This window comes from Lepidochelys kempii, chromosome 3 (assembly GCF_965140285.1).
Source record: "Lepidochelys kempii isolate rLepKem1 chromosome 3, rLepKem1.hap1, whole genome shotgun sequence".
NCBI classification, from domain to species: Eukaryota; Metazoa; Chordata; order Testudines; family Cheloniidae; genus Lepidochelys; species Lepidochelys kempii.
This window is the reverse complement of record NC_136382.1, coordinates 149,927,705-149,940,005: the sequence shown is the minus strand read 5'-3', so window position 1 is coordinate 149,940,005 and position 12,301 is coordinate 149,927,705. Positions and strand designations below refer to the sequence as shown.

The window sequence follows — 12,301 nt, the reverse complement described above, 5'->3', positions numbered from 1 at the left end:
GACCTCACACGTGCAAGTTCCCCAACACCCCTGGAACTGCAAGAGTAACCTCTAATGTGCAAGTTTCCCCCCATCACTGCAACAGTGGCCTTTAGCATGCAACTCCCCTACCCTCCCTCAAGCACCGTGGAATTTAGCTATGCCCCTGGGGTGAAAACCCTTCTCGAGAAAATTGCTCGGGGATCTTTACCGAACAGGCGTGGGCAGAATACCAGTTTTACGCCCCATCTAAAACACAGCACCTCATAACGCCATGCTACTAGGAGTTTGGTAACAACTCAGGAAGAGCACCTCCCCATGAAGAACCTACACCACTTCCTGGAAGACGTCCCATTCAAGCACTGGTCCAGCCTCACCCTACTTAGAGGGGTTGCTCCTAGGGCAAGTTATTGCGCAGCAAGTTGGGGCGTGAATCTATGCATATCAAATAACACAGCAGTGTCCAGGAAGACAAGTGGAGGCAGAATGTGGGACCCCAGCTGTGAGCTGCTAGCAAAGCAGTCATTAAGGGGTGTTGGGATCCTAGATTTGCTCTTCTCCTCTAGCTTATGCAAGCGGAGACGCTTTGATGCATTGTCCGTTATAATTACAACGTGTGAATGTCTTTAGTTCTCTTCCTCTTCTCCATGTTTTAGGCCACAAAGGAGTGAACATTTAAAACTTATACCAACATAGCAATATCGGTCAGGGGTGTGAAAAAACCACACCCCCTAGTGATGTAGCTATGCTGACAGAAACCCCAGTGTAGATGCAGGTATGCTGCCAGAAAGTGCTTTGGTCAGCATAAAGAAAAGGCGTACTTGTGGCACCTTAGAGACTAACACTACAAGTCCTCCTTTTCTTTTCGTGGATACAGACTAACACGGCTGCTACTCTGAAAATTGGTCAGCATAGACAATGTCATTCAGGGAGGTGGTATTCCTACACTATGCCAGCAGAAAAACTTCTGATGGCATCTGTTGTGTCTACACTATGGGGCTATGCTGGTATAGGCTCTGTAATGTAGACATAGCCTCAGGTTTTATACCCAAAGCACAATTAAACCTCTGGAACTCATTGCTACAAGACATAACAATTCAAGTCAAGAGCTTAGCAGAATGAGACATTTATGTGAATAATGAAAACATCCAGGGTTACATTAGAGAGGAGACAAAAATAGAAGGGATAGAAACTGTTCTGTTTTAGGGCATGCATCAGCTTCTAACTGATAGGGATAGGAGGAGACTTCACCTGGGGACAGGTAATTTCATAACAGTCCACTGCAGAGTTTCTTGCACATTCCTATGAAACAGCCTTTGTTAGCCACTGTCACAGACAGGTTACTGGGCTAGGTTGACCACTGGCCTGAACTTGTGCAGCAATTCTATGTTATTGTTTTTCCGTGATAGGGAAGCTGAGCTCCCTGCAGTTGACAGTGTTTGTAAATAGCTCTATATTTGGATGAGCCCCTAACAGACATGACCCCGAATAATCTTCAGGGATGATCCCACTACACTTTTTCTAAGAATCACGGTTTGCCCTAGTGCCCTTGACCAAAAATATTCCCTTTCTCTTCTTGTTGTCTCCCTCTCAACATCTCCAATGGTGCCCTAGTCCCTGTACTTTGAGGACTGGATGATATGTGGCCCTGTAAGTGTACAATAGTGTTCTTATTCACTTCCCCTCCTATAAAATATAGTATTTGTTGAGTATGGCTGTGGCATCCCACCCCAGAGGTGGCTGCATTTCAGCAGAAAGGGGAGCAGTCCCTTCATATGCCCAATCCACGACGTGCTTTGGCATGAGGAATGTGATAGGACTCTAAAACATTATTTACAGCAACACAGTCAAAATAATAATCCCCTATTTGTTTCAATTCCTTCCCTGCATTGCTGACAGCACCTGAGGCTATTGAAATGGACAGAAACTTTAACACCTCATTGATTTGGCTGCACTGAGGCTGTCTGGTCACTATGTATGCTTCTCTTCGCTAGTTTCATTTCCTGGTTCTTCTGTATTAACATGAGGCAAGCAGCTGGGTCTAGATAAACCTTCTCCATTAGTATTATTATTTCTTTGTATTACCATAGGACCCAGGAGCCCGAGTCATGGACCAGAACACCATTGTGCTAGGCACTGTACAAACACAGAACAAAATGATGGTCCCTGCCCCAACGAGCTGACCATCTATGTATCAGACAAGAGACAGAAGATGGATACAGACAGATAGATGCGGGAGTACAAGGAAATCATGAGACAGTATTGGTCCACATGATGGACAGTGGTATCCGTGTGCTCACCCACTGATGCTGCTGTTATTTGTTTGGGTCTCTGATGAGGTTTATCTAGAATCAGCCATTTGCATTTAAATTCTTTTGTGACTCCTGTCAGGAGGCTTACAAGCCCCACACCGACCTGGAAAGGGTTAACGGCCTACTGGGAGCTCACTCAGCTTCCCCCCCCCCCCGTTCCTGTAGTGGATATCAGGCCTGAAGGAAGGGGCTAAAAAGAGCGCAGGCTCAGTTAGGGGCTGCCTGGGTAGGAAATCAGACCAACAGCTCTCACTTGGGGAAAGAAAAGTAGTTGGAGTGAGGCACTGAATGAGACTACTGCTTGTCAGAGCTTCCCTGCAGGGAAGGGAGATCCTGACGGGGGACTATTTGGATATACCTGGGACACACTGATGGTTCTTAAGCCAGGTCATGGCAGGGGGTGCCTCACCTGAAGCGACGTGGGTTGTGGGATGAACAAATAACACTGTAGGAGCTCAGAACTAGACCCAGCTGGGACAAAGACACCTTTATCTGGTGTTTGTTCTGGACTGTAACTTTGGATTCTGCTACCCCAGAAGGGGGATGGACTTTCGTGGTGACCTGGCCAGAGGGCTGAGCTATGTAAGCCACCAGAGCCGGCTGGAAATTCTGTTGGGGAAACTGAGGCTGGGTGGATGCAGTGCCATGCTGTGCCATGAGGAGGTGCACAGGGGATGGTGCACAGGTAATGACTGTCTCCCACCATTTACAAAACCTGAAAAGTTGGCCCATGGCCGTCATTGCTCTTAAACTGTGATCTGCCCATGTGCACCTAGCTAAGCTCACTGTATGTAGAACTTGTGGGTCCAGCCTCACCGACTGGAACCTGTGCCTGTGCTTCCTCCCTGTCCTGGTGCACCGTGAATGAATGTACTGTCAGCAGTGTGCATGCAAACTCAGTGGGCACAGCCTCTGCCCTGCTGTTTCAATAACAACAACCTTCTGGCCCCTTCCATCCAAGGATCCCAAAATGCCTTACAGACACTAATGAATTCAGTCTCATAACCCCCTCACCCTCCCAGGAGCTGGGTCAGTACCAGTGTCACCCCGGAGAGAGTGGAAACTGAGGCACATAATAGGGAGGGAACTGAATCAGGGTCACACAATGAATCATTTGCAGTGCTGGCAACAGAATCTAGAAATCCAGTGCTTTAACCACAACCCCTTTCCCCCAAGCTGGGGCTAGAACGTGAGTCCCAACCTGGTCTCCAAAACGCTGATCCTTCCTCCTAAAACTTGCCAAAATGTGACCCTGCAAACCAAGTTCTGCTCCTGCTGCCGTCAATGGGAGTTTTGCCTCTGAGCGGCATGGGACCTGGATTTGGCTCAGAACATAGATTTCTTCACTCTGCTGCAGTGAGATTCCCACCCTAGCAGTGTGCCTTTAATGAGCGGAACACAGAGCACTGCGTGTAGAACATCAAAGAGAAATGCAGCCTGGGTGCATGCAGTGAGGGGAATGGTGGCTGGATAAAACCCTTCACATTTCCATCGAGACCCTGTCTTTCTCTTGCTCCTGGAGTACAAAGAACACCAGTTACTCCCTGGGTGCGCAGGGAGGGGCCGGCTGGGTTCTAGAGCCTGGGGATGGGTCTCTTGGGCAGAACTAGTTTCCAGGCAACAGCCTGAGCACAAAAAGCTGAGGGCTGGCTGTGTGTGTGATGGAGCTGGGAGCTTCAGCTCTGACAGAAGCAAGTCCCAGCCCTTCTCTGAATCACGACACAGAATCGCATCAGTGTTCCATCTGCAGGGCTCAGGAGGCAGGGAGTGAAAGAATGACACAAAAAGAGAGAGGAAGAAGAATGGGAAAGAAGGAAGGGAACACTAGTGGGAGGTCCTGTTCACAGCTCTGCTGAATCCTCTCTGCTCCTCAGCCCTGTAGTGCAGCCACAACAGCTCCCTGGCTTTCTCTTCTGCCCCCACCCCCATGCCCATTTTCCCAGCTCAGCCCTGCCCAGCATTACAAGATCTCCCAGATTCCCCCTATGCTCTGCTCCCTAGCTCAGCCTGCCCTGTAGAATTGTAGGAGTTCCCTTTGTCCTCTATTCCCTGGCAGCCCTGCAGCATCCCAGGAACTCCAGGGCCCTCTGCTTCCCTCTTCCAGCTCCCCAGTAGAGCAGTTCCATTGGAGCCTCGCAGCCCGGGAGGTTTCACAGTGCAGAAGGGGGCCACCCAAGAGGTGTTCCCCAGCTCCCCGCTTACAGATTATGGGGCACAGCCTGACCCAGAAGTCCTGAGTCTGCTTTATGATGTAGCAGGACAGCTCCTGTAATGCGGAAGGGCATCAGAGCACAGAGGGCCCTGGAGCAGGGTGACCCTCGGCCTCTGGCAGATACTTAAGGTCCATGCTAATCTCAAGGTTTGTGTGGGGTTCAATGGGAAATGATGAGCACATTTGTAGAAATCAGGCCTTGTCTGCAGGTAACTCACAAACAGAGAAAAGGAATCAACCAGATAATTCAATGTGCTGTATTGGCAGATTGGGGTGGGGGAGTCAATCCTGGAGAAAGATGGGCCCCAGGCCATGTGGGGCTTTGGGGTTAGTGAGCAGCACCTTGAATTTCACCTGGTGGCCAGTGCAGGGTGTGACATGCTCTCAGTGGTCTGCCCTGCTCAGGAGGCAGACACCACTTGCTGAAGCTTCCAGGTAGCTCTGTGGCAAGTCTAAGGCAAAGCCCTTTGCAGTTACCTATCCAGGGCATCAGAAGCACTGCAGGCAAAGCCTTTATCCCAGGAGCTGGGTTCAGAAGAGCTCTAGTCCACGCATCAGCCTACTCCTGGGACTACGCAGCATTTAAATACTGCAGTGCTTTACAGGGTCACAGTAACCCTGCTACAAATTGTACACACACACACACACTCTCCTCACACTGCAAATTTACTCTCGGTGAAAGAGCAACAACTCCAAAGCTATCACCCCAGAGGAAATTCTGCTAGAGCTGCCCGCAGGGGCTACCAAGGAAGTGGGGCCCTTCCTCTGGGCCCCTGGCTTTAAAGGAGAGAACCGGCGATATGGAAAAGTCCAGAACACCAAAGAAGCCGGCACAGGGGAAATCCTTTTACTGCCAGAACAGCTTCTCTCTCAGGAGTGGAGACTGCACTACGAGTGCAGCCGCGATCTGCCCACTGCAGCCCAATGAAATGAGGCGAGAAGTTTGCCCTACTTCATTGTAAACAGGGTTTCCCTCTAGCTGAGTTCACTGTAAGCATCCTCCACTGGCTGCACTACTTAACATCCCGGAGTGCTTAGCAACTCTGTTCTTACACCTGCACCTTCTTCTACTACTAACAGACAGGAGCCAGGCTTCCTGGCTTCCATCCCTGGCTCGGACACTGGCTCACTGCATGATCGTGATCGAGACCCTTCACCTCACTGTGCCTCAGTTTCCCACTCTATATGGGAATAATGATCCTGAACCCAGTGGGCTGTGGAGGCTGAGTTCACAGATATGTGTGAAGTGCTTTGAGATGCTCAGATGGGAAGGGCAAAGGGTGACATTACTATTTTCACCTCCCATGCCCTGACACAACAATAGCTACTTCACCCAGGTTCTGCCTCTGACATCATCACCGAGATTAAAGACGCTGAAATCCAACGCAAGCGGTCAATGCTGCTACTGATGCCTGAGGCAGAACGGACCCTGTCTTCCTCTCCTCCACTTGCACAGGCTGCTGCAGGAGCTGACAGAAGCAGAACTTACACCTGGCAGTGAAGTGACTGAAAGAAACATGGAGAGCAGGAGGCGGAGGAACAAAATGGCACTGTTAGTCATCGTTTGGACTAAACTCTTTGAAAGGTTCCCTGACCTTGCGATCTGGGGAATCCCCTTCTCCAGCATATGGAGCCCTGCAGAATGGGCTGTATGGGACAACCCAGCTCCCAGGAGTCCAGCTGGATGGCCTAACCAGCCCTTTTCCATTCCTAGCTTCACTGCTGCTCCAACTTTGAATACAGAGCCAATTGAGAACCCCTTTGAGCTCTGTAGAGGACTTGTTGCTCTGATCAGAACTCTTTCCAAACAGCCCATGTCTATGATCCGTCTACTTAACAAGCGACCAAACTGTTCCCTGCCACCTGGGCTCCTGCACTTTCCCCTAAATGGACCCAACCCATGCCCAACTCTGCACCAACAGTTCTTCCCTGCTGCTGCCCTCCTCCACACACATCCCCCTCCCCCCACCAATGTGATGGCTACATTAGGAGAAACAGATCAACTGCAAGGGAGCTAGGAAAAGGATTTCCCACCTGTCCTCCATCTCACCAGCAAAGAACATCCTCGATCTCTGGACATGCATCTGCCTCCCAGTCCATCTCCATGACCTTATACCACTCAGCTTTCCAGTGTCATCCAAGTATGGACTGGCCAGGGGCTTGAGGGGGTTATGTGTCCCAGAGACAGAGCTCCAAAATGCTGAAGTCATGAGCCCCAAGGCACCAGTGTGGAGTTCAGGTGGCTCCTGCATGGAGCAAAGGGGCAGTGCATTGCAGGTTAATCTGCTGGGAGTCATTAGCAGCAGTTTCCATGGCTCTGCCTTGCAGATTTACTTACATCAGATAAGAGAATAATAAGCCTTGTGCCTTCCCTGCAGCAGCAAATCCCCAGAACAAGACTTGGAGGGGCCACATTCTGCCCAGGGTCACACCTGGGAAACCCCACTGATTTCAATGGGCTGGCCCCTGGGTTGGCTGTCCCTTGTCTGACTCAGTGTGGGTGTCAGCCCCCATCTGAGCAAACCCTGCAGCTGTGCCCCACATCCCTACACCCTCACTGTGGTGCTTCCCAGAGGAAACATATGGCTCACCCAGGGCTGGCAGTGCTGCCAATTGCAGAGGGACGGGGAAGGCTGTGCATCCCGGACAGAGGGAGACCTGCAGGGAACCTGCTCAAGCAGTGATACCACGGCTTCCAGATTACACAGGGATGTGGGGAGGGTTTGTTCTACCCACAGAAGTTACTTGAGAATGGGTGCAGGTACCCATAGTTTATTCCCAGGCTTCAGTGCTTGCTGGGGTTGAGGACAGGCTGGAATTGCCACAAATGGATGTCTGAGTGAATCCAATCTGACTTATACCTCATCAGCGTGGATAGGATGGCACTGGGTTCTGCAGAACCAGGCCGCAGTCTGAGAGCTTGGGTGTTAGTGTGATAGGGAGAGGGTCCAAAGTCATCCCTGGTTGGACTGCATGGCTAAGTGGTACTGGTTCAGCCCAATTTGCATATGGCAGACAGGAATTTTTTTGATTCCCTCCAGCCCTCAGGTAGCCTTGGGGTTACACAGAGCAGTGGCCGAAATTGTACCAGGTTTCGGGGAAATCGGTGCCCTTGTATGGGATGTGACCATGCAACGCACAATCAAGGAGGGCAGAGCAACTGTAGTTCCCCTCACTTTCATCTCCATGTTGCCCAGTATCCTGTCATTCTCTCCAGTGTCCCCAACAGGCTCTGCCCACGGGTCACCTACAGCTGGGAGCTGGGCATGTTCCTCAGGGGCTCGGTCTTTGTCAACAGTGAATGCAGCAGCATGTCCTGCCAATCTCAGTGCAAGAATGTTCCATCCCCAGCAGGACCTGAGGCCTCGGACAGGCTCTGTACAGAGGCAGCAATGCTTCCACCTAACCTTTGTGGTGACTGGGCATTTGAGGGGATATGTTGCTTTTCCAGGTCTGGCCTGATGGGTAGGGATCAAAAGTCACCACAGTGTGATGGCTGTCTGGTACCTATGTGAAATGAACACATGGTATCTCTACCTGGTTCCCAGAGGACAGCTTTCTACATTATGAAAAACGCCAGCATGGCTGTGTAATCCACACTAAGAGAGTAAGGGGCTTTGTCCTTCTCTAATGGAGGTTCCATATAAGGAGATAAGAGCCTACTATAGCTGCTGACTAAGGGAAATACTCCTTTAGCTCAAGCAGTGGAGTAGCTCATGCGTTTAGCACTATTGGTCCCAGACTCAAACACTCCTGTCAGCCCGAACTGGATTATATTATACTGACATCCTTGTTGGCAGCCTCAGCAGACAGATCAAAGGCTAGACTATCTTCTCACAGTCCCCAAGGCAGGGGACGGCATGTGTGAGGGATGCTAACCCTGGCATGGCTCATGTTAGACTTGCTCTACACATAAAGACTGTCATTCTCCAGGGCTCTCATTCCAGCACCATTCACCAGTCCCTATGATTACATGAAAACAACACTGTTGGTTTAAAAACACACACGCACACACGACTCAGTTCCCTTAGAGGCAGCATCACAGTCAGCTTCCCTCTGGGGACCTGGCTGTTCAGGTTTACCTTGTCCCAACCCAGGGTAAGCATCTCCCTACAATACAAAATCACCCCACAGTTGGCTCTAATTCTCAGTATCTGCTCAACAGAAGCCCTGGACTTGGGAGACTAATGGTCATGGAATGGGAGTGGGGCAAGGTGGTCAGGAGGAGTGTGGGTCAGCAGGACAGCTGTGTGCAGGGAACCCAGGGCTGGAATAGCAGGAGGGGTGCAAGTCAGGAGTGAAGGGCAGCAGCAGAGCTGTGTGTGCAGCACTTGCATAGCTTCCCTGTCGTTCCCTCTTTTTCCTGCTCCAGATGGTGCTCGAATCTCCCACGAAAGCATTCACAATTAAACACGTTTTTAGAAAAGTGTGTGCGTGTGTGCCTCCCAAGTAAATGGAGGGCAGAGAATACTGGGATTATGCAGCAGCCAACAACTGTCACCCCACCCTCCCAGCAGCACCCCTACTCAGCTTGTGGCTGTTAAGAACAGCTGGAGCCACTCTCTCCCACAGTATTGACTAACTGCATTTCTGGCTGTGTGTATTCCAAGAACAGATAGCTCAGGCAAGGACCAACCCCACAGCTAGAAGACCAGAGTATTTAATCCCCAGACAGATGCTCACAATATGGCACTGCCCCACAGATCACTGGTGGGTCATCTTGGTCAGCATTCCTTCATTTCCTGGGGACTCTAATAAGTGAACATGCTTCTCTCTGGTAAACAAAAGGATTCCCCAGCATCCCCCGTGCCTCTGGCTGCCTGCAGCACATACATATAGCTCCTTGCTGTTCCGTCTCTGATGCTTGGGCTCTGCAAGAAGGCCCATCCAGATGACTACAGCACAGCAGCATTCCTGGGGCCAGGGTTGCACATGGCTCCTAGCCTGCCCTAGTCTGCACTTCATGCCTCCCCAGCATTCAATCTCCGCCCCCGCCCCCCGCTGCCGCAAAAGCCCACAAAGAGCAGCTGCATCTCCCTTGCATCCCAAATCCCTGATGCGCCCCATGGAGCAGCAGCTGGGGAATCCCTCTAGCTTCCCCGCATCAGCAACCCCCCTTCCTCAGGGCCAGTCCAACTTCCTTTAGGGGGAATCATGCACTTATATGCTGGCCCCCAGCACGCTGCCAAGAGGGTTTCCCATGTTCTTACTGGGCACCACAACTTCCTTCTAATGCGATAAGCCAACACCTTTCAGGTCAATGCCCAGTGCTTTCCCCTTGGCAGGAACAACAAGCTGGTGCTTTCATCTGTTCCTTCTGCCTCCCAAAACATTCAACCCTTCCATGCTAACCCATGCATGTCCCCCCGCATTCAGATCTCCTGCCTCCCCTCAGAGCTTTTCAGTCCCTGTGTTTGTTTGGTTTTTCCACTTCAGAGCAGTACAGGCTCACCTACCATGGTGATAAGCACAGAATGAAACAAGAGTGAGAATGGAGAGAGGGATGTTTAGATTGTAGGTAGGGAAAGAGCTAGATCGTTCCTATGGATGGTGATTACCTAGATAGATCCTCTCGCACCCACAGGCTGGCTAAACCTGCCCTGTCAGGTGTGAGGTAACTGGGTTAAGGGGGACCAGCGGCCAGACAAGGGCTTCCCCTAGCTGTGGCAAGTCCGCACTGCTACCCACCGGACTCTGGCACAGTCCCTTACAGAGACCCCCTCAGCCTAAATTTGCAGCTGCTATAAGAAGCAGGACTCCATTACCTACAGTTTACTTGCACATGCTTACACCAATGGAAAATTTGCTCCATGCCATTGGCCAGTCTTAACTATCTCCTACCCACTGAACCATACAAGTTAGATCAAGGGAAGCCCCGTTAGGTCTCCTCCTGTCCGTCCCCGGGGAACCAGAGCAGGAGGGATCCCTATAGGTCTATTTTCTACTGCCTTGTGCCAGGCCCTGGGGCTCCAGCCCTTTGTGGAGGGAGGATTCCCCAGCATCGTCCATCCAGCCTACCTTTCCCTTTGTTCAATTTCATCCCGTCCTTCCTAGTTCTCAGCCATCGCCCCCACCCGGGGGGTCTGCACCCCGCAACGCTCGCAGCTGGTCCCCGTCCCCCAGCGCCCATAAGAGCTTCTCCTCCCCCGGCCAGCGGGAATCCCCCGGCCCGGGCCCGAGTGAGCCAGGATCCGGAAAGGGGCTGCACTGCGGGGTGCCCTTCTCTGCTCCCCTCGGGGCGCCCGAGCCCAGCCCGGCCCCTGGCGCGAGCGGAAGCTGCCGTACCTGGATGCAAAGCCCCGGCCCGCTCAGAGCCGGGGCGGGACCCCGCGGAGCGGAGCCTCAAGCGCTGCCCCGCCCGTGCCATGCAAAGCCGCTCGCATGCAGCCGGTGAGCCCCAAGCCGCCGCCCGGCGGGGCGGGCACCTCGCTCTGTCCTCACCTCCTCTCGGGCCCCCTCCGCCTCCTCCGGAGGCGCCGAGGTGCTGCTGCCTCTCTCGCCGGCCGCGGCCGCCGAGGCTGGGGGGGACATGGCGGCGGGCGGCCCCCCGGCGCGGTGCCTCCCAGCTGGCCAGCGCTGGCGCCCGGCAGGCGCATTATCCCGCCACCAGCCAGGCGCTCGCCGAGCGGCGGGGCGCCGGGGGACGCCGGGGAGCCGCCGCCGCCGCCGCCGCCGCCGCGCCCGGCATGGCCCCAAAGCCCCGCGGCGCTGGGCGGGCGGCCGGCAGCTCGCAGCCCAGCCGCCCCACCATGGACAGCGCGCTCAGCCGGGCCGCGGCGGGCGCTCCAGCCGCAGGGCTCGCCCGTGCCCGGGCTGCCGCAGCCCCCGAGGCTGAGCGGGGAAGCCGGGCGGGGAGAGGGGACGAGGGGGGGGAGGGAGGAAGTGGGGGGGCAGGCGGAGAAGCGGGGAGCACGCGGGGGTGGGAGGAGGGGGCAGGGGCGGGGAGCGCGGCCGCCCTGGCTCCTCTCTCTCCCTCTGCCGGGGAGAAGTGTCACCTTGAGGCTGCGGCCGCCGCGCCGCCTCCCTCCCTTTGCGCCGCGGGAGGGACCCCCGCCCCCGCCCCTTCCCCGCGCGCCGCCCCCGCCCCTTCCCCGCGCGCCGCCCCGCCTGCGCCGTGCGCGGGAGCCGCCGAGCTCGCCGCAGCCCGGCCCCGACGCGCGGCTGCTGCTGGGGCGAGCGCGGGCGGGACGACAGGTGGAATCGTGCCCGGGGCCTGGCACGTGGTCTGAGGGACCCTGCGGGGGGGGGAGCGGGGCGGCTGGGGGGCCGTGGAGCCCCCCCCCCCCGGCACACACTCCCCCCTACCGTTGTGTGGGTTGCTGACGGCCACTCCCGCTGCTGTCGGGGAGCCCAGGGAGGGCGAGGCACACCCCCGCCCACGTGCAAGGGAGAAGCAGGGCTGGGGAAGGCTCTGCCGGGAGGGCAGGTGCACTTCAGGGTGGGGGGGGGACTTCGGATGGCTGAAAGGAAAATCTCTGCCCCCTCCCCAGGTTGGGCGGGACCAGACAGTCTTTCCCATCCCATCGCCAGGCAGTGAAATGAGCGTGGCGGTCTCAGACCCGTTCCTCGCGGGCAGGTGTTCAGCTCACAAACCCGGGGAACTGGATGGTTGCTAGCAGCCTCCTAAGAGGCCAGAGTGACTGAGATCCCCTCCTCCTTGGAGGTTGGTTACCCCAGGCAGGACCGCCTCTGGGCACCAGCAAAGCAAGCAGGTGCTTGGGGCTGAACAGTTCCAGGGGCGGTGTTCCAGCCATTCTTTTTTGTTGCTTGAGCAGTTGCCCTCTCCGAGCTTGGGGAG

At 54.5% G+C, this 12,301-nt stretch overlaps 1 protein-coding gene across 2 annotated transcripts in view; it reads right to left on the bottom strand.

Annotated features, from left to right (window-relative positions):
* The window catches only part of TMEM151B (transmembrane protein 151B), a 30,012-nt gene extending 18,881 nt beyond the window's left edge, over positions 1–11,131 (bottom strand). Inside the window, exon 1 of one of the 2 annotated variants that reach the window (XM_073338516.2) lies at positions 10,945–11,131. In XM_073338516.2, coding sequence (XP_073194617.1) covers positions 10,945–11,034 — 90 coding nt within the window. In that variant the 5' untranslated portion in view covers positions 11,035–11,131. Of the gene's footprint in view, positions 1–10,788; positions 10,919–10,944 lie in introns of those variants that run through there. The other variant, XM_073338517.2, reaches the window with a different exon arrangement.
* Between the last annotated feature and the right edge of the window lie 1,170 nt (positions 11,132–12,301).